This window comes from Astyanax mexicanus, chromosome 8 (genome assembly GCF_023375975.1).
Source record: "Astyanax mexicanus isolate ESR-SI-001 chromosome 8, AstMex3_surface, whole genome shotgun sequence".
Classification (NCBI taxonomy): domain Eukaryota; kingdom Metazoa; phylum Chordata; class Actinopteri; order Characiformes; family Acestrorhamphidae; genus Astyanax; species Astyanax mexicanus.
In genome coordinates, this window is record NC_064415.1 from 5,039,323 (window position 1) to 5,062,500 (window position 23,178).

Genomic DNA, 23,178 nt, shown 5'->3' on the forward strand with positions numbered 1-23,178 from the left:
ATTCATCCGTCCACAACACTTTTTTCCAGTCTTCCTCTGTCCAATGTCTGTGTTCTTTTGCCCATCTTAATCTTTTTCTTTTATTAGCCAGTCTCAGATATGGCTTTTTCTTTGCCACTCTGCCCTGAAGCCCAAAATCCCGCAGCCGCCTCTTCACTGTAAACGTTGACACTGGTGTTTTGTGGGTACTATTTAATGAAGATGCCAGTTGGGGACCTGTGAGGCGTCTGTTTCTCAAACTAGAGACTCTAATGTACTTACCTTCTTGCTTAGTTGTGCAACGCGGCCTCCCACTTCTTTTTCTACTCTGGTTAGAGCCTGTTTGTGCTGTCCTCTGAAGGGAGTAGTACACACCGTTGTAGGAAATCTTCAATTTCTTAGCAATTTCTCGCATGGAATAGCCTTCATTTCTAAGAACAAGAATAGACTGTCGAGTTTCAGATGAAAGTTCTCTTTTTTCTGGCCATTTTGAGCGTTTAATTGACCCCACAAATGTGATGCTCCAGAAACTCAATCTGCTCAAAGGAAGGTCAGTTTTGTAGCTTCTGTAATGAGCTAGACTGTTTTCAGGTGTGTGAACATGATTGCACAAGGGTTTTCTAATCATCAATTAGCCTTCTGAGCCAATGAGCAAACACATTGTGCCATTAGAACACTGGAGTGATAGTTGCTGGAAATGGGCCTCTATACACCTATGTAGATATTGCACCAAAACCAGACATTTGCAGCTAGAATAGTCATTTACCACATTAGCAATGTACAGAGTGTATTTGTTTAAAGTTAGGACTAGTTTAAAGTTATCTTCATTGAAAAGTACAGTGCTTTTCCTTCAAAAATAAGGATGTTTCAATGTGACCCCAAACTTTTGAACGGTAGTGTATAAATAGCAAAATCAGAGAAACTGATTCAGAAACTGAAGTGCTCTTATTTTATGTTTTTCAGAGCTGTATATTCAGTATCAGGGGAGGTGTCTGATCTGTGTACATAACACAGTCAGTCTATGACTGGATCACAGTCTCTCTTTATTAATAGCTGTATATGTTGTGGTGCTGCTCTGGGACGGACGCTCCGTGCTCAGGGCTGCAGTAGAAACAGCTGCTTGGCGGAGACTACGAGGGCAGGAGGAGTGTGAGGGTGCCGTAACGCTGAAACATGATCTGATTCACTGAAAGGTCAGAGTTATACTGTGAAAGATCAAAGCCACCACTGGGAAACAAATGAACGGTCGATATGCTGGAGGTAATGAGCAGTTTACAGGTCTGTTACTGGTTCCTGGACGTTCACCATTTAACCCTTTGGACTGGTTGATCCTTACGAGATGAACAAAGCAACGGAAAGAAATTAATGTTCATTTATTTGGGTCATTTTCCATTGAGGGGAAATCATGTCACAAAGGTTGGAGGGCTAAAAAAGTATTATGGACAATTCCAAGAGTCAGTAAATACATTTTCACAGTTAATCTAAGATTAAAAACACATTTTCCATATGATATCTTTCATTTTTACTTTTTTAAATCATATTTCAAAGGCGCTTTACATATGTAAAATAGCTCATCACAAGCTTTAACTTTCTAATTTCAGAAAAACGATTCGGATTTATGCATGATTTACATCATACAACATAAAAAATATATTTATATTTATTTTATTAAAAAAAATATTTTTGTCACAAAGATTTTGGTCACTGGTGTTATCGGGACTCTTCAATTATAGTTTATTATAGATAATGTAGATAAAAGTATCCTGCATGAAATGTTAGAATCATTCATTCGTATATCAGTAGTTAAATTTTCATGTTTATTGGAAAAAAAATTAGTGTTTTTATAGTATAGGAAGATGCCTTTAAGTATAAAGAAATAATTTATACGCTTTATTTTTAGTTATTTTCAGTGCTTGTGTATAAACATACTTTGGTAACATGTTAAGTTAAATTAAATTTCTTTATCACATTCAGCCACATATTTATATGTAATTTCAATTAAAAATAAATAAATTGATGACAAAATAAAAACTTCAAGATGGGATAACACCAGTGAAAAAATGACCAAAACTTTGCATTTTATGTTAAAATATATTAAAATCTATTTGGAATTAAGCTCTCTATTTTGCATATTTGGTAAGTGGAGTTATTAATAGACATTTTTAGTTTTTTTGTTTCTGGGACAAATTAAATAGATTTTTTAAAATGCATCCACTCGAATTCCCCGTTTAATGTTCTGTTCTTGTCCTTTTACGTCTTTTAAGGTGAATTTTATTTGAATGATTTATAAAAATATGGTAGTATTTTTCTCTCCCTTCTGAAGTAAAAGGGTTAACAGCTGTTGGTTTGTTCTGCAGAAGTTTGTAAGCCTGGTTATTGAGCACACAGATATGTCAGCATAATTACTGACTTTTTTCCTGCTGTATTTTATGTAACAGAGAGCAGATGAAAATTAGCCATCTGGCTAAATATGGCACATTTACATTATGAAATAATGATCTTTATTAATGTGTATTGTCCCTGTTATTTAAAGCTCACCTTCCGTTGTTTTTTCTTTCATTTTAAAATGTCTAGTTGTGGTCTCTAGTATGAATGAATGACATGTGAGCCGTTTTTGTAAAAAAAAAGTGCTCAGGTGTCTCTGTATAGCTCTTTTTTAATGGACTGTTTTAGGGGTGTGTCCAAAATGACCGGATTCCAGCTTTGCTCATGAATATTCATACATGCAAACAGCATGCAAATATCTCTCCTCTGATTGGCTAGGAGCACTGCGACGCCCCTCCGCCGCTCTGCCGCTCACTGCCTCCCACCTCCTAACTGATGAGCGGTGATGTTGCGTCGCTTCAGCTCCGCCTCTGGGAGTTTCTCGAGCCAAGGTGGGCTGGTCTGTGAGTTTCTGCCTACGTAGGCAGAAAGATAATTCAAAATTCACCCGTTTTTCGGAGGGGGGGAGGGGGGATTTCTTTGCTTAGCTCCTGCAGACAATGGGGGCTGCAGAACAGTTTAATGTGCAGGTGTACACATTCAACTCGGAGAGACCTACTGTATTCCACAAAAAACAAGAAAAATCGGATTTTCGCGGAAGGTGACCTTTAAATAAATCAATCAAATCAAATCAAAGTATAATCATTTCAAGAAATTAATTTCTTTCTACACAAAGTATTTACTTCCTACAGACTTTTTTGTTTTTGCTTTTTTATCATACTCACATTTTTTTAGATTATCAAACAAACTTGAATATCAGACAAAGATAACCTGATTAAATATAAAAAGCACTTTTTAAACAATAATTTAATATATTAAAAGAAAAAGACTTGTTTGTGTGCTTTGGGTCACTGTCCTGCTGCAGAACCCAAGTACACCTGAGCTTGAGGTCACTAAGTAACAGATGGCAAACTCCACTCAGAAAGAACCGGGTCACCCCAGCCGGGAATTGAACCCAGGCCGTCTTGCTGTGAGGCAACAGCACTACCCACTGCAACACCGTGCCGCCCCTGTTTGGATAATTATCAATTAAAAACAGCTTTTTATATTCACTCAGTTTGATATTAACATTTGATAATCTAAACAATGTAAATTTGACCCTATGTGAAAAAGTGTGTTAAAAGTCTATGAATATTCATACTGTAACCAATATTTTATAAGAAAAGATCTCTTGTAAGGTACTGGCAAACAAACTACTTATTTTTTAGAAAGGATTTAAAGATTAAAACATCAGAAACTTTGAGAAGTTTAGATTTTAAGTTTTAAGACGGTATTTTGGTTGCCTATGTTTACTGTGTAGACGATCATATTAATAAATATACATTAATATACACAATGGAGGAAGAAATTGGAAATTGACAGCTCTTGTCAGCAGAGCTTCAGCTTCAGTATGTTCTTATTTGAACTGTGTGGAACGTCATGGAAATCTGAGTGGGATTTCCACACCCCGGGTTGCCAGGTATAGAACACAACAGCTCACAAACAACAAGCTAATGTGAACTTATATCAGTCGCAATGGAGGAGCAGAAAAGCCCAAAGTGTTTACAACTCAGCAGCAACACGAGTGAATATATAGAGAAATATACTATAGAGAAATAATGTCCCAAAACCTCCCAATGCAATTATTTATAATAAAAGAGCTAATTTTGATTTAATTCAAACGCTTTCATAGTTTTAACCTGGAAATCCATTTCACCAGTGTCTCCAGTGGGAATCCTGTAATAGTAGTGTGAGTTTTGAGTGGGATTAGTCACAGTGTTTTATAATAAGAGCATTAGTTGGAGGTAATGAAGCTGAATTAAAAACACACACAGGCCAACCAAGAGTGCAGTCTTTTAATATCCAGTGAGAGTTGTGGTGAAAACACACACGTGAGGCGTAGATTAGGCAAGCAGAACACACACACACACACCCACACACACACACACACACACACACCTTAATAATGTGTTTATTAGAGAAAAACTCGTGAAAAATCACCACACAGAAAATCGTGAGATCATTTCCCCCCCCAAACAGGGTGGAAATCAAATTTATTGAACCTGAATTTTTTTTTTTTCATTTAATTTCCTTACAAAGTACACACAAAAAAATCATCTGCACATATATATTTATATTTATATATGTTTATATATATATATATGTACATGTAGAGTCATTAGTGGTGAGAGGAAGTCTCGAGTCCGAGCTGGTGGTTGTGCAACGATCACAAGAGTCTACATGAGAAGCCGAGTCTCAGGCGGTCATGCAGAGGTGAGGAAATCAAATGAACAGACCAACAGAAAGCAATGCAAATAACGCGTATTAATACTATTAATTTATATTATTAATATTATTATCATCAAACTAACAGCATCAACATGGTACCTATTTACTACAGCAGTTAGAAAATTAGGTAAAATCTTGCTTTGCAGCAATTAAGCATAACATTATGACCACCTCCTTGTTTCTACACCAATTACCAATTAGATTAGCTCTATTGATCATATAGGAGAACTGTAGTCCTGTTCCTGTTTCTCTATATAATATTATTTATTATTATTCACCTGTTCTTCACCCTGTTCTTTAATACTTAGAATCCCATAGGGGATAAAACCACCACAGAGATACAGTTATTAGTATTAGTATTATTATTATTATTAATTTATTATAATTATTAAGGTGTTTCAGCTGTAGGTAGGAGTGTGTAATAGAGGACAATGGAGGACAGTGACTGATGATTAAACACAGTGTTTGAAAAAACTCCAGCAGCACTGCTGACTAGACGAAATATATATTCAAATTTAGATATACAGCTCTGAAAAAAAAATAAGAGACCACTTAAAAATTATGAGTTTCTTTGATTTTACCAAATTGAAAATCTCTGGAATATAATCAAGAGGAAGATGGATGATCACAAGCCATCAAACCACCAAACTGAACTGCTTGAATTTTTGCACCAGTAAAATAAGTAAAGCAGCATAAAGTTATCCACCAAAAGCAGTGTGTAAGACTGGTGGAGGAGGAAGAGAACATTATGCTGAGATGCATGAAAATTGTGATTTCTCAACTTTATGAATATGAACTTGTTTTCTTTGCATTATTTGAGGTCTGAAAGCTCTGCATCTTTTGTTATTTCAGCCGTTTCTTATTTTCTGTAAATAAATGCTCTAAATGAGAATATTTTTATTTGGAATTTGGGAGAAATGTTGTCTGTAGTTTATAGAATAAAACAACAATGTTCATTTTACTCAAACATAAACCTATAAATAGCAAAATCAGAGAAACTGATTCAGAAACTGAAGTGCTCTCCTAATGTTTTATGTTTTCCAGAGCTGTATTTCCTTATCTTAAGCAAAATGATCTGCCAATGTGAAAAGCAAATTTTTCGTAGGAATCTTCCTTTCTAAAAAAAAACTCAAAAATCTCAAAATAAGTCGTAAATCAAGGAAAAATCAATGAAGTTTGGACTGTGCAGATAGTGTGTTAAAGATATATGGATCTGTAATTCTCTAAGATAAAAATTCATTGTATTTTGTATTGTGTGTATTGGTATATACTGTATGTGAACTGAAGAGCTGCCAACCTTTTTCTTTTTCTTTCTTTTTTTTTTTAAATTGTACTTTTTTAATAACCTATTTAAACCTGTTTTAAAGCAAATAAAACAAATAGTTAAATTGCAACAAGAATATATATGTTTTTTTTGTGCTAATTTTGAGTTTTAATTACTTCAAATAATGTGAATATTCTCAGTAAGAAAGGAAATTATTCCTAAAATAATCTAACACTTACACAATGCTTAGTAATACAAAAAGTCTTAGAAAATAAGAAAAAAATAAGATTTATTGCCATAAAATGTAGCTTTTTATAGTTTAATAGCTGTATCTCTGTGTTTTTCTCCTTTGTGGGGTTCTGTGAATATTGAAGAACAGGGTGAAAGGAGGATAATAAGTATAATAAAGATAATAAGTGTGTAAAATAAAAAGTATGTGGTGGAAACAAGTGTGCAAAATGTTATAATGCTTAATCGGTGTGCATTATATTAAATATTATACTCTATATTAATATTACAGTTAAACAGGAGATTAAGGATTGAGACTTTTCACTCTGAGAGATAACTCCCGATTCCCGTCTGAGATGAAAGATGAACGAGGAGCATGAGGATCATGCTCAGCAGGTTCTGGTGTACAGCCAGCTGTGCTTGAGAGATTGAGGCAATTGTGCACTTGCAGGAAATAAAATTAAAGAAAAGAAGATAATAGAAAAGAAAGAGAAAAACACTCCAAAGGCAGCAAAGGAAAATATACACAGTTGCCCACTGAGGTTCTCCGGCTCTAGAATAGTAAAGGAATGTTCGCAAAAAAAAAAAATTGAAAAAACAAACCAAAAAAAAAAAAAAGTACCATTAAAGCTCCAGTCTGGAATAATAATAAAAGCACCCTGACCTCAGGGGAATGACAGCGCCACCTACAGGCACACAGACGCCTCTCGGCTCAGAGGGCGAGTGAGCTAGACTAGGTGTAAATATATAGAGAAATAGAGAGAAAATGCTGCTGCTGTCGCTCTGGATCGTGTGTGTCTCTCTCTCTCTCTCTCTCTGAAGGCAGGGGAACAGATTCGGGTTCGGGTTTTGGTTGGAGTTTACCGTACAGGAAGCTGTAGCTGTAAGGAGGTGGAGGTGAGGGTGGGGTTTGGGGGAGATGGTCAGTGGTGCTCCAGTCTCAGGAGCTGCTCCCTACCGTTGACTGTGAGAGACTTCAGCTGCCCGTCCTCCTCGACCTCCACTCGCTCCTGACCGTTCTCCACGATGCTGGAAACACATTTATAACACATATATAAAACACATTTATCAGACTAATCTAGATTAACTAGGTTATTAGGCGCACTATCAATGAATGTCTATTTTCTGAACAGGCCAATCAAAACACTCTCTGTTTTGCATGCACTTCATGAATATGCACACGAAGGGATGCGCAGCGCATGCTTAGTAATACAGAAAGACTTATCAGAGAATAATATAAATAAAAATAAGATTTATTGCCTTAAAATGTAGCTTTCTGCAGAGTAATAACAGCTTTTCTTTGCCATTTCAGGACCAATTTTCAAATCATTTGGCAAATATTCACTGAATCCCTAGATTTAACACACTTACTAGTACATGTTGCAATTGTGCACACCTTGCTGACTACAGTCATGTGCAAACATTTGTTCTACCCTGGTCAAATGACATGTGATGTAAAATAATAATAATAACATGTTTGCATGAGAATTTGGCTTCAGTGATATTCTATCTTCACCATTATGACCCTAAAACCTTAAGAGCAATAAGAGGTAAAGTGTTCATGTTTATTAATAAGTAAGTTGTGTGTTTGAAGGGGGGGGTTTGCATGGTACCGTTTGGTGGTGATCCTCCTGCCGTTGATGAATTTGGTGGAGGTGGAGACGGAGCGGAAATTTCCCATCCCTCCTCCTCCTCCTCCTCCTCCTCCTCCTCCTCCCACCATTCCTACTCCTCCTCCCCCAAACGAAGAAGAGGAGAAGGAGGTGAAGTTTCCTCCTCCCATCGGCCCGAAGGGGGTGAACCCTGAACACAGGAGAACACAAAGACTTCCATTCATTACTCTGTAGGTAGGAGTATATTTTAGATACTAGGGTTTAATAAAATACTTCTGTAGAAGTTGAAAAAGTATCAACTCAAGCTTTTTACTCTTTAAGGAAAAGTGTTTAAAAAAAAGTACTGGATTCAAAACTACTTAAAGTATAAAAGTATGGAGAGATTTATCTGGATGGGGGTTTTATTAAACGATGAGAAGCCGGAATGAAAACCAGCTGAAATAAAATCGGAGTAACGAGGCTGTTTTTATTCAAATGTTAGTACTTACCGTATTTTTCGGACTATAAGGCGCACCGTATTATAAGGCGCACGATGAGTGAACGGTCTATTTTTAGTGTTAGTCCATACACAAGGCGCACTGGATTATAAGGCGCACTAAATGTCTCTTAAGCATGTCTCTTAACTGGAGCCATTTCACGGTCCTTACACACACACCGTAAGACTATGTTGAAGCACAGTTAGTATTACTCCGCGACGCTCCTGACAACGGTAGCCGTAACGCTCCGACAGACCATAATATTATGTTGAAGCACAGTTAGTATTACTCCGCTACGCTCCTGACAACGGTAGCCGTAACGCTCCGACAGACCATAATATTATGTTGAAGCACAGCAAGTGCCGCATTACTCCGCGAGGCTTCTGACTATAATAGCGTGTTGTGCCGAATTCGGTGAATAAAACGGTTTTAAAACAGAGATAAAGATTGGATAAGTTTCATTTCTGGATGAAGTGATTTCCAGCGCTGTTTGGATATAACTGTGGATTACAGGAGACTGGATTGATGGATTCTCTTTAGTCTGGACGCGTTTTGAAGGTAGGACCTGTGGCTGAGCGCGGGTGTGTGTTCGGGGGGTGGCGGCAGTGACCGGAGGTTACCCCAGGACAAAAGGAGAGCCTTTTATTACTGGAAACATGCGCTCTGACGCAGCTCTAATTCATGAAACATACATCCTACAGTAAAAGCACAGTTCTGGAATCCGGAGAGCCAGACGGTTCGAATGGTGTATGACATGACCGCATTCGATGAAATATGGACGAACGATAAACGCAAATATGAGAGTTATGAATTATTAAAATCATAACCAAGGCATATTTCGCCCTAAATGTTTATTTTCTGAAAGGATATTCCGCTAAATAGGCTAAATAGCTCAAAAGCAGAGATTCTAAGCTTTAAAATGGTATATTGGATGTCTATATTGAACCTGTAACTGTTCATAACTATTCAGAAACACAGCCAGTTATGAAATATTAAATATTTCTGGCCCGCCGGTGGGCCAGCGCGTGTTAAGAGGTTAACTTTACTTAGAAGTGGGCGCTAAAAAGAAACAGTTTGTGCTATTACCCCAGAACGGGTGGAAAGGAAAGTTTACCGGCACCTTGTTCTGGCCACGGAGCTACAGTGGAAACTAGCTATCCTGAACCACAGCCGAGAGGCAGTACGGCAGTCAAAGGTAACCGCGCGCTAGCCCAAGAGGGGGATCTTTTTCTGGCGTGGGTGAGGAATTCTGCACAACAGAGCGCCGTGTACCACATAAAATCGAGGTCAGTAAACACAAGCAAAATCCATACACAAGGCGCACTGCATTATAAGGCGCAATGACGATTTTTGGGAAAAAATAAGTATTTTAAGTGCGCCTTATAGCCCGAAAAATACGGTAGTTAGTAATTTTATTATTTTTATTTATTTATTTTTGTTTGTTTATTTATTATTACTTTTATTTTTTTATTTCATTTTAATGTTTTTATATTTTCATTCTTGTTCTTAGTTCTATTTTTAATTTAATCACTTATCATTTTTAATATTTTACTTTACTTTTACTATTATCTATTTACTTATTTTATATTTTATACATTTTTTACTTTTTATGTCAAATTTGTTTTTTTATGGTATTTTAGAATTTTCTGTTTTACATATATATTTTTATTAAATGTTGATTTAAAATGAGTACTACTACTGTTTTATTTTTTGTGAAAATAAAGGTTGGTTGATTGATTGATTGAAGTACAGATAACCAACTATGGAGGACCAAAACTTCCAAAATTAAAAATAAATAAATAAATAGTAAATCACTAATCACTAAAAGTAATATGTTGGTTAAAACGGTAAAGAATAATTATAATTAATATAAAAATATACACATATACATTAAAATAAATATCTTAATAATTTGTTATTAATGGGCTTCTTTATCAACATTTCTTTTTAATTTGTTTATATATTTACATAACTATTTATTTCTGCATACCTTTAATTATTTCCAGATTAATTTTTCTGTTTTTCCTGGTCCTTATATGATAATGAAGGGGCGTGTTTTTCACATACAGGCTTATCAAGCAAGCCCAGAGAGAGTGAATGCAGAAATAAATAAATTGCTAAATAAATGGATGCAGAAATAAATAGTTATGTAAATAATAAACAAATGAATAAAAAAAATTAAACTTTGGTAATTAAAAAACTCATAGATTTTTATTTTTATGTATATTTATTTATTTTTATATTAATTATAATTATTCTTTACTGTTTTAGTCACCATATTACTTTTACTGAGTGATTTACATTATTTATATTTATATTATATTTATATAAAAAATATTTATTTATTTTTTAATTTTGGCAGTTTTGGTCCTCCACAACCAACACTTCTCCTTAAGTAACGTAAAAAAGTATTAGTACTTCATAACTTCTGCAGAGAAACAGATACAGAACTACAGTCTGTAACCGTTACAGAACTACAGTCTGTAACCGTTACAGAACTACAGTCTGTAACCGTTACAGAACTACAGTCTGTAACCGTTACAGAACTACAGTCTGTAACCGTTACAGAACTACAGTCTGTAACCGTTACAGAACTACAGTCTGTAACCGTTACAGAACTACAGTCTGTAACCGTTACAGAACTACAGTCTGTAACCGTTGCAGAACTACAGTCTGTAACTGTTACAGAACTACAGTCTGTAACCGTTACAGAACTACAGTCTGTACCTGTTACAGAACTACAGTCTGTACCTGTTACAGAACTACAGTCTGTAACCGTTACAGAACTACAGTCTGTAACCGTTACAGAACTACAGTCTGAAACCGTTACAGAACTACAGTCTGTAACCGTTACAGAACTGCAGTCTGTAACCGTTACAGAACTGCAGTCTGTAACTGTTACAGAACTACAGTCTGTAACTGTTACAGAACTACAGTCTGAAACTGTTACAGAAATACAGTCTGTAACTGTTACAGAACTACAGTCTGTAACTGTTACAGAACTACAGTCTGAAACTGTTACAGAACTACAGTCTGAAACTGTTACAGAACTACAGTCTGTAACTGTTACAGAACTACAGTCTGAAACTGTTACAGAACTACAGTCTGAAACTGTTACAGAACTACAGTCTGAAACTGTTACAGAACTACAGTCTGAAACTGTTACAGAACTACAGTCTGAAACCGTTACAGAACTACAGTCTGAAACCGTTACAGAACTACAGTCTGTACCTGTTACAGAACTACAGTCTGTACCTGTTACAGAACTACAGTCTGTACCTGTTACAGAACTACAGTCTGTACCTGTTACAGAACTACAGTCTGTACCTGTTACAGAACTACAGTCTGAAACTGTTACAGAACTACAGTCTGAAACTGTTACAGAACTACAGTCTGAAACTGTTACAGAACTACAGTCTGAAACTGTTACAGAACTACAGTCTGAAACTGTTACAGAACTACAGTCTGAAACTGTTACAGAACTACAGTCTGAAACTGTTACAGAACTACAGTCTGTAACTGTTACAGAACTACAGTCTGAAACTGTTACAGAACTACAGTCTGTAAGTGTCTTATTTGCTCATTCCTCTGGAAGCATCAGTAAAACTGGTTTGTTCTCACTGGACTGGAATGCAAATTTACAAACAGCAGAGCTTCATATCAGTAAAGCCTGTTAAACCAGTCCTGACTCTCAGCTTTAGAGTTTACATCACTGTTTACAAGAATTACTGCAGTTTTTCCTATAATTTCACAAGTACAGTACATTTGTTTTATACCAAAAAACACACTAAGCTACTAAGCTAACAATTTAACATAATTCCTCAATTACTACAAGCACTAACACATTTTTACGACATACTATAATCTAAATAAGAATCAGCAAATAATTCACCAGAGAATTTAGAGTACTTTTCATTAGTGATGGGACGATACACTTTTTTCAGCTCCGATCTGATACCAATATAAAACTGATATAAAATTGCTGATACCGATACAAATACCGATACTTTTAGTAAGTACTATGTACTAGTATTAGTATGTACTAGTACTATGATTAAGGTTACATTATGAGGCTGAAACAGAGCACACAGCTCTTTGAAGAGTATACACAAGTGCATTTAATGGAAATGCATTTAAAAGCCATTTATTTGACACACTTTATATGCAAATACACACTAGTTTCCTTTCAAATTAAATGTTTTAATTTTTATTAAAATATTTTTTTTAAAAGTTAAATATTAAATACGTTAAATATTAAATTCAGGGCATTTTTTGCAACGGTTGAGCAGGAGACTTTTATTTTGACAGGTAGCGTAGAGGATTAGCTCAGAGTTGGCGATCCTGAAACCCGAGTCTAAGCAGTAGAGACCAGAGGAGGGAGAAAGACTGTGGAGAGACCGCCTACTCATTTAAATAACCCCGCCCCTGAGGGCTGCCTCGAGGTCACAGGCAGCAGAGCGGAGCAGAGCTGACGGTCTGTTATTGGCCCCGCCCATAACCAGCCCTTTTACAATAACCACACCTGTTTTGAATAGAGCTGAATAACGTTTTTAAAAATGAATTCTGTGGGGATATAAAAATTTGACAATATAAGCAGAGGTTACACTAGCTGCTGCATTTGAATAACGGAGGTAGAATTACAGTATATTAGAAAAAAACATGACTGAGAGTCTGTTCTGTTTTGCCATTGAAACCTATGGGGATGGGTGGGGTTACACAGCTTTTTGCAACCGAACAGCAGGGGGCGCCCGACCTGTGGTGACTTCACTTTTGAGAGACGATGCTCTGTCCAGCTATATACAGTCTATGGATTAGCTGCAATAGCTAATGGCTAACCGGCGATGCTAACTGTATTTCCGAACTGAATTAATCACTATTTTGTGGTTTTTAATAACTGATTGATTTCTTAGTGCTGGTTAGGGTTGGTAGGATCTGTGGTTTGGTATTAGATGTGGATTATGGCTGTAGTTCTCAAAATAGTTATTTATTACATTCACAATGCTGGAATACCTTTGCTAGCTAGGCTAACAGACTGCAGATCTTAATAGAGATGGCTAATGGCTAACTAGCGATGCTAACTGTATTTCTGAACTAAATTACTCACTGTTTTTAACAACAGATGGGTGTGTTTGTGTTTGTGCTGGTTTTATAGGATGTGTGGATTATGACTATAGTTTCCTCCAGTCTGTATTTAATACCTTTATAACACCAGAATGCAGCTGTGGGTTCAGTGCTAATGCTAATAGCTAGGCTAACAGACTGCTGGTGTTAATCTATTTACCCCTCAGAAGCTGACTTTACGTGTACCATTCTGCTGTACAGCTTTGTCAAAGTTAAAAATCACCAGATAATCAACATTTTTTTGTAGATAAACAGCTAAAGTTTAGTCAGTCAGCCGCAGACTGAAGCTGCTGGGGTTCAGGGTAAACTGTGGAACTGGAATCCGGATCAGTGATGTGTTTTGTGTTAACTTACAGCAGGTTTATTGTCCAGCTCAAGCTGTGGACTGGAATATGGATCGGTAAGTGGATCGGCCGCGCTGGCCCGATATCCGATACATTAAAATTACATCAATATCGGCCCTGATACCGATATCGTATCGGATCGGTCCAATTTCTACTTTTAATCATATTTTTTCTGGAAGCTCGACCTTCTAAAAAACGCTCCAGGTGCACATGTGTGAACCTGAATCGAGATTGAGATCGTACAGTTGAGTAAAGCGACAAATGAGACGGTTTGAATCAGGGAACAGATACTTTATTTAAAAAACGACAGATTTTAAAGCATGCGGTTTCCTTAATTGAGCCTGAAAATGAGTCGATTTAGTTGATTTAGTACAGAAAAACAAAGTTTAGTCTCCAAATCTGATTAGTCTCAAGTTTAGCGAAAGTTTAGAGAAAACCTCTGATCTATCGGACATCTACAGATGTTTAAATTGTTATGGGTTACATTCAATTTTGGGTTTAGGGTTCAGGGTCAGTGTAACGATTATTAATTACTGATTATATTTTCGGACCGTTTGAGACGAAATGCAAAAAAAAAAAAAATAGAAAATTAGATGTAAAAACCATCCAATCATCCATTTCTCCCATTTAACCTGTGAACACAAAAGTGATTCAGGAACACCTGAGTTCAGTGATTTAGATGGGTGAGTGAATACTATTATCTGCACTATATGTGTACTGGGGCTGAAACTAATGATTATTTTGGTAGTCGACTAATCTAAACTGTTTGAATGATGTTACAAATTAACAATTAGTCAACAATAAAATTTGTAGTCGACACATTTAAATAGTAGACACTGTCGATTATATCGACTAATCGGTGCATCCCTAATGTGTACATTAAGAGGTAGAAGAACACAAGGACACAGACCTGGTTCAAAGGCAGCGAATCCTCCCCCGAATGGTGGGAAGCCCCCGAACCCGCCGAAGAATCCTCCAGGGTGGCTCCTCATGCTCCTCGGCCGACGCCCTCCGAAGAAGTTTTCAAACGGGTCAAAGGGGTCGTCTCCTAGAACACAAGAACCAATAAACAATGAACCATTAAACCTGCTGGAACTGTTTGTCAGTGTGGGCAGTGTGCCAAGTCCTGCTGGAAAATGAAATCCGCATCTCCAAAAAAGGTTCAGGAGAGGGAAAAAGCATGAAGTGCTGTAAGATTTTGCAGGAAAACAAAACTGCACTGCTCACACTGCCAAAATTACCAATTGGTAATATATAATATTCTAATTTTCTGAGCCATTGATTTTTTGGGGGGTTTTAATTGGCTGTAAGCCATAATCATCATCAATAATGGAACAGAAAAAACACTTAAAATAGATCACTCTGTGCGTTTAATACATCTATATAATAAATGATATATATAGTTTCACATTTTGTAAAGTAACTTTTCAATGATATTCAACGTTTTTTTGATATGCACCTTTTTTTTTTTTGTCCAGGCAGTGTATAATTATCCGCTTTATTAAACACATCACTACATCAGTTGAGCAATTCAGCAGCTCTTTTACAAGGGATTCCACTCAACATCCGTCACAACCTGTTCCACAGCACAGAGATGAGGGATCTGACTGAACACAGCCTGGAGTCGCTGCTGCACAGCTCAGCCGTGACATTTAAAACTGCTCTTTTCTAGAACGTTCGCTTCGCATTTCCTCTGAGACTCAGGACTAATTTGTATCTGAAAACCCCTAAAGCCCCGAGCAGGAAGCGTAATGTGGGTCACTGCTGCTGCTGACGGATGAGCAGCGCTAAGTTAAAGCAGCTTAATCTCATCTCCACACTGGGATTACAGAGATTTCACTCTGAGTGTTGTTTTTTCTTTATTTGTTCTCAAATTTTACTCTTAATTTTAGCTAACCCAATTGTTCAACCCATTCAGCTGCTACTCAGCTGTATATCCTCTATCGCTAGTGATGCGTCCAACACCAGGAGGGTGAAGACCAGCACCCTTGGTCCCCCAGCACCCGGACTCCTCCGACACATGTGAAATTAGACTCCGCCTCTTTTTGAACGATTGCCAAGTCGCTTCACAGCGTGCTCGGAGGAAAGCGCAGCGACTCGGTTCTGATACATCAGCTCACAGACGCAGCCTTGTGCTGATCCACATCACCCTAGGAGTGATAAAGAGAATCTCCAGATCATAGCAGAATGGCGTTTTCCACAATTAATATGTGTTTGTGTTATATTGTATTCTGTTCTGTATTTTAGTCCAGTTAGTTTCAGTTTCACACTGCAGTTTAGTAAATGAAAGTAGATCAGATTCCGCTTGGATTCCTTTTATTTGTGCTTGGGATTAAAAGCCTGAATTCAGCTGTAAATGGAAATATCTGCGCTGCTAAACTGTGCTGGACTGAGGTGCACAGCTTTCCACACGTGCTTACGTCTACAAGCACGTGCCCAACCATGTGGATGGAGGCCATGCGGTTACCTCGTGTTTACTCTTGCCCCTCCCTTTCTCGCTCCCCCTTCCTCTCGCGCTTCTCAGGCAGCAGCAGCCTGTCACTCACACAGACACAGAGACAGCGCTGTGTATCTGTGTACTTCTTATGTGAAGAATCAAAACATTGCAACACGATGTGTTTGATTTAATTGCTATAAGTGACACGTCCTGCAATGTGACTATTGCGCATGCGCACATCACGATGACAATGCTTAAACGATATATCGTGCCGCCCTAATCTGGATGGAAACGAGCTGAAATGAAATAGGAGTAATGAGGCTGTTTTAATAAAGTGTAAGGAGGAGAAAGTTCAGATAATTGTGTGAAAATGTAAAATAATTACTCCAGTAAAGTATAGATAACCTACATTTCTATTTTTTAAGTAACATAATGAAGAATTTGTACTCCGCTACTCGACACCTCAGATCTGATCAGTTTTAAAATGAGAAGAATATTATATAATCCCTGATTCCTGGGAGAGATCCGGTCCGACAGGTTCTGATAAACACTGTTTCTGATCCAGAAGCGCTCGGTCAGAGGAGTACAGCATGTGCTGCTCACAGCCCCAGGCCCTGAACATCTTCCACAGCCCAGCCAGGAGAAGGTGAGGCTCAGGGAAACAGCTGAACCAGAACAGCCCAGCATGTTCCAGCACAGTCCACGGGTCACATGACTCACAGATCAGCTCACACTTACAGTCATAACATTATCACACACCTGGAGTCTGTTAATGTTATATTACTGTCAGTGACTCGGGGAAAGTACACTGTGATTCACAAAATTAGACCCTTTCAATGAGTGAATTTAGTTGTTTTATTATGACTGCCGGTCAGTTTGTACACTATATTTAAGGTGCAACACACTTCTATACTACTATTAATAGGTATTTATTAGGGCTGTCAATGTTAAAGCGTTAACGCACGCTGTTAAATTGGAATTAGTAAGTATTTTTTTAATGCATGTTAATTAAGGCATCAAGTTTGACCCCTGCTGCCCCGCCTACACTCAAAGCACTGATCTGAATGGCACGCTCTGAACTTCTAGCTCCGACCCGGTTAGAGAGCTTTATTTGGTTTCTCTCGCTGTCTATTTTTCTTTTTTTCTGTCTCTCTCTCTCGTTTTTGCACCAAATAGAGAGCTGGATAGATAGCAAAGAAATTTACAATCCAATTTATTATGCATTTTTATTCCAGCACTCTACGTTGATTTCATCTCCCCTCAAACATACACTATTATTTTAATTGACACCCCTAAAATACATATAATTGAATTTTGCATTTCTTACATTCATTCTTTTATTTACATTTAAATAGCCACTATAAAAATTTGCATCTGAAGAAAAACAAATGCGATTAGTCAGCTAATCACAGAATTTTGTTGTGATTAATTGTATTAAATTTAACTGATTGACACCCTTAGTAAATATTCTATCGATAAAAGACAAATACCCAATTTTATAATATTAAGGGAAAAAAAAAAAAACTCTAGAGCTCTATTTTCGCAACCTATAGGTGAGCCATTAACTGTGACCCGTGCAGCTTAATCTCAGTGTGTCTTTGCTATCATAATGATGGGAAAAGTACATCTTGCACAGTTTAAAACATGCAAAAGGTGCAAAAGGGATATACAAATTCTCTTAATTAGTCATAGGTGTAGTTAATTTTGGGCGTAACATGAAATAAACCAACGAGAGTGTCACTTGCTCATCTTTGCCTTTAAGAGACAAGTAAGCTCTGACTTTGGCGGATTGCTATTTTAACAGTGCAATTCAATTCAATTCAATTTTATTTATATAGCGCTTTTTACAACAAAGGTTGTCACAAAGCCGCTTTACAGGTAAAACAGGTCCACGCCTCTTATGAGCAGCACCACAGAGATGCCAATTGTTATGGTGACACAGTGGCAAGGAAAAACTCCCTTTAAGAGGAAGAAACCTTGGAAGGAACCAAGTCTCAGTCCGAGGAACCCATCCTACTCGGGTTGACCCGCTCAGTACAAACAAACAACAAACAACAAACAAATAACAGAACAAAACAGTACAGAGAATTAATGTGAACTATGGCTAATATAACAGGTACTAATTTATGAATATAAGAATGTGATGGGCACAAACTATAGAGTGCAGATACCTGGATCTGTCCAGAGGAAGGTGATGTGTTCATTCACACTCATTCATTCTTTTTATTGTTAATGTAAAAGTTTATATAGAGGGAAAATGGCAGCATAACTCAGGATCTTGGATGATTATCTCAACCTATCCAAAAATATTGTAAGTACTGGATGGAGCGCCAATCCACTGCTCCACAGTTCAATACTGTGGGCTTTTATACCCCTTTATCCAGCTCATACCTGGTAGTAGATTAAGCATGGTGCCAATGCAAAGTAAAAATGGATGCAACTTAAACTAGCTACATGTGTTCATTATAGAAAAGGATGTACTTATAAATGCATACTGGATACCGGATTATAAGGCTCATTTTAAGTGACAATAGTAAGAAACACGGGTGTCGCCATGTTTTCCTTCTAATGGGAAAAAACTGTAATTCTTAAAAAAAACTATTAATAATTTAAGTAAACCGAGCACTGGATGTTAATCTACACAGATTTCTCTCCTTTATTTGGGAAAGAAAAGCCCTTCCGTTTAGTTACAGTAAGTTTAGATTTCCAACATTTTTAACAGCGAGGTTAGCAGCAGCGCTAGCCATAGTTAGCAGTGCTTAGCGCTAGTAAATTCTGCCCGACAGCGCTACACTGAGGAACAGCTAATGGTTCGTCCCACGTACAGGGTTCATAAACTTTTTAACCAATAAACTTTCATGACTTTTCCAGGCCTTCAAGGCAAATTCTCATGACCATACTGTTGTTAAAACATCAGTGCAGACACGGACAATTAAATTTAAACCAAATTAAAACCAAAAATCAAGTAAAACTCTAATCAAAATTGATTAAAGTAGGGCTAAAATGAATTTTATATCTAAAAAAACATTTCTTTAAGCAATGTTGACACATAATCTTCAATAATACATTATTTTTATTTTTCCCAAAACATTGATATTTGAAAATGTTTATTTTGAAATTACATGACTTTTCCAGGTATTTCATGACTGTAGGAACCCTGTATGTAGCTTGTTTTAACATGATAAACATGAAGGCTACAGTCCTAGAGTATATACTCAACTCTGAACGGCGAAAGAGCTTGCGCTAAGTGTGGTTAGCGGCTAATGCTAATACTGCTCCAGCCTTAGTGCTGGAGAAACTTCACTGAAAACTCATCCTTATAACTCTGTACTTCAGCAAAGCGGCTTTACTGCTCCTTAAAACCTGACTGATAGAATTTATACATAAGGAACACTGGATTATAAGGTGCACTGATGATTTTGTGGGGAAAGTATTTTAAGGACACCTTATAGTGTGAAAAATGCGGTAAATACACACCCATCAACCACTGCTATACAACAGAAGTAAACACACACCACTGCCATAAAACACAGTCAATCATTCAATCTTACACACACACACACACACACACACACACACACACACACACCCCCCTCCCCCCTCCGGTCAGTGTTTTATACAGAAGCTATTTGCCAGAGCATTCCTGCTGGATGATGCGTCGGCTGCTCTCGGCCGGCTGTAAGTGCCCTTGCCATATTTAGCGTGTCTGAGGCTCTACACACATACCGGCCTTCCGTTAGCCAACGGCAGCTAACAGCTCCAGCCAGGATGACAAAACACCAACGGAGCAGACCTACTGTTCATCACCATCACTATCACCATCATAATAATCACCAGTGATGAGCTAAAGCCACAGTTTTTCAGTTATGATTAAATTCTGATTTTTTTTTTTTTTTTTTACTTATGTACCATTTTTATAGGGATATGGAGACTAGCGCTCACTGCATAACTGTTTAAATTTTCCCTCCGGTAGTGCTGGACGATATGGCCAAAAAGGCATATCACGGTTTCATGGTATATCACTGTATTTTTAGCTATTTATTTTTTTATTTACTTTGTCCCGCAAAATTATATATTAACGATATATGAAGAAATTAGACTTTATTAAGAGAAAACAACTGACGAATATAAACAATAGACCTTAAAAAGAGATACATCAATAACTTTTTACAACTTCTCTTACAAAATATAAAAAATATTTGTAATAGTTCCACTATAAATAGACATGAAATACTCAATGTTTAAGTATTCAAAGCGATATTTCTCAAAAAAGCTCTATTGCACAAGTAAGACACAAGTTTAATATAAATTTACTAAGTTATATATGTTATTATTGTCATTAGAGGCATTACACTTATAAAATCTGTCTGTCTTTAGCAAACTTATTTGCAGGCTTTCTTGTGCATCAGCTTCAGAAGAGGCTTTCCTCTAAGACAGAGCCAAGTCGATAGAGTGAGAGAGTTGATACAGTTTGTGCAGGGCGTGTATGGTCTGAGCACTGCAGGAGGATCACCTCCCACGTCTTCAAGCTTTGCAGCAATGCTGGCAGTGCTCATACGTCTATTTTTACGTCTAAAGCTAGCTGCTGGATATTACGCTTAACACGTGGGCTCAACTTCTTTGTTTGACCCTGAAGAGGATTGTTTAGAGAGAAACCCATCCTGGAAAGCTGCTGTAAGACCATTACTTGGATTTAGAGTGTTAGCAATCTTCTTATATTCTAGGCCATCTTTGCGTAGAGCAAAAATTCTGAGAGAGTTCTCTGTCATGAGGTGGCAAGTGGGATATCCAGTGGCTAATATAAGAGAATTTAACCAAAAACACTAAATTTAACTGGTCAGCTCCCATTTCACACCTGAGACCTTGTAACACTAATGAGTCTCATGACACCAGGGAGGGAAAAGGGCTATTTTACTTAAAATTTCAAAATTTTACTAAAAGTGTCACTTTTATTACTACTGATTAAGACATTAATGGCTGTTTGTTAGGTGAGTTATTTTGAGGGCACAGTAAATTTACATTACATTTGGCAGACGCTTTTGTACAATATTGAAGTGCAAATAATAGAAGAGGTTAAGTACAAAAATAATAGAAGAATAAAGCATCTATAGATAGGGCCTTAAGGAGGTCCGAGGGAAATAGTGGGATAGAGGAGTAGAGAAGAGGAAGAAGGAGATGAGGTTAGAAGTAGTTAGTTTGTTAGAGGTGTTAGGAGAGTAAGTGCTCTTTGAAGAGCTCTGTCTTCAGGAGTTTCTTAAAGATAGCGAGAGATTCTCCTGATCTGGTAGTAGAAGGTAGTTTGTTCCACCATTGGGGAACTCTGTATGAGAACAGTCTGGATTGCTTTGTGTGAATGTTTGGCAAAGCAGGGCGACGTTCATTGGAGGAGCGCAGCGGCCGGGAGGTAGCGTAAGCCTTCAGGAGCGAGTGCAGGTAGGAAGGAGCCTGTACTGTCATCACCTTGTAGGCGATTGTAAGCGCTTTGAATTTGATGCGAGCAGCAACCGGTAGCCAGTGGAGCTCAATGAGCAGCGGAATGACATGTGCCCGTTTTGGCTGGTTGAAGACCAGACGTGCTGCTGCATTCTGAATCATCTGTAGTGGTTTTACTACACAGGCCGGGAGGCCAGTTAGTACGGCATTGCAGTAGTCGAGGCGTGAGATTACCACAGCTTGTACCAGGAGTTGTGTGGCCTGTTGCGTCAGAAACGGTCGAATTTTTCCGATGTTGTAAAGCGCAAAGCGGCAGGACCGAGCAACTGAGGCCACATGGTGCGTGAAGAGAAGCTGGTCATCAACCATGACACCCAGGTTCCTAGCAACCTTTGTCGGTGAGAGAGAGAGAGAGTCGATGGTTATGGCAAAGTCTTTGAGAGGTTTAGTTGGAGGTGATGTTCCTTCATCCATGCGGATATGTCTGAGAGACACTGTGATATTCGTGCAGAGATTGAGTGATCATCGGGTGAGAACGACAGGTATAGCTGAGTGTCGTCAGCAAAGCAGTGGTAGGAAAAACCATGTGAGCGGATAACCCGACCTAGAGAGGTGGTGTATATTGAGAAGAGAAGAGGTCCCAGTACCGAACCCTGGGGAACCCCAGTGGATAACGAGTGGGCTGGGGACAGCCGTCCTTGCCATGACACCCTGAACGAGCGCCCAGTGAGGTACGATCTGAACCATGACAGCGCATTGTCTGCGATCCCCATGTTCGAGAGTATAGTTAGGAGGAAGTCATGGTTGACTGTGTCGAAAGCAGCCGAGAGGTCCAGCAGAATGAGCACTGAGGACTGTCCTGCAGCTCTAGCAGTTTTTAGAGCTTCTGTCACAGACAACAGAGCCGTCTCAGTAGAGTGCCCTTTCTTGAAACCAGATTGGTTCTGGTCCAGGAGGTCATTTTGGGTGAGGAAGCCAGAGACTTGATTGAGAGCTGCTCTTTCTAATGTTTTAGAAAGAAAAGGCAGTAGTGAGACCGGTCTGTAGTTATCAACCTGGGCGGGGTTGAGAGAAGGCTTTTTAAGCAGTGGTGTGACCTGTGCTTGTTTAAAAGCAGTTGGGAACACACCAGATGTTAAAGAGGCATTGATGGTGTGAGTAATAGCCGGAATGTTTGCAGGTGCAATGGTTTGCAGAAGGTCTGAAGGAATCGGGTCAAGTGGACACGTAGTAGGACGGCTACGCGTTAGGAGAGCCAGTGTCTCGTTCTCAGTGAGAGGAGCGAACGAGGAGAAAGCGACGCCTTCGGTAGAGGGATACCGGGCAGCAGAGCATGATGTAGGACTGCTACATGTCGCATCAGTAAACTGGCTGCTGATAGCTGCCACTTTCCCAGTAAAGAATGAGGCAAGTGCTTCAGCCGTAAGGCAGGTAGCCTGAGGAGGAGGTGGAGGGTTGAGTAGTGTTTTGAATGTAGCAAATAGTTTCCGGGAGCAGCAGTGAGGCTGGCTGAAAAAGAAGCCAGGAGCAG

General features: G+C 38.2%; 1 protein-coding gene across 2 annotated transcripts in view; it reads right to left on the bottom strand.

Moving 5' to 3' along the window:
- dnajb6b (DnaJ heat shock protein family (Hsp40) member B6b) overlaps positions 1–23,178 on the bottom strand; it is an 80,656-nt gene that overhangs the window by 33,436 nt on the left and 24,042 nt on the right. The window contains exons 6-8 of one of the 2 annotated variants that reach the window (XM_049481950.1): positions 14,688–14,825; positions 7,837–8,026; positions 7,182–7,252 (exon numbers count right to left, since the gene is read on the bottom strand). In XM_049481950.1, coding sequence (XP_049337907.1) covers positions 7,182–7,252; positions 7,837–8,026; positions 14,688–14,825 — 399 coding nt within the window. Of the gene's footprint in view, positions 1–4,453; positions 7,253–7,836; positions 8,027–14,687; positions 14,826–23,178 lie in introns of those variants that run through there. The other variant, XM_022666682.2, reaches the window with a different exon arrangement.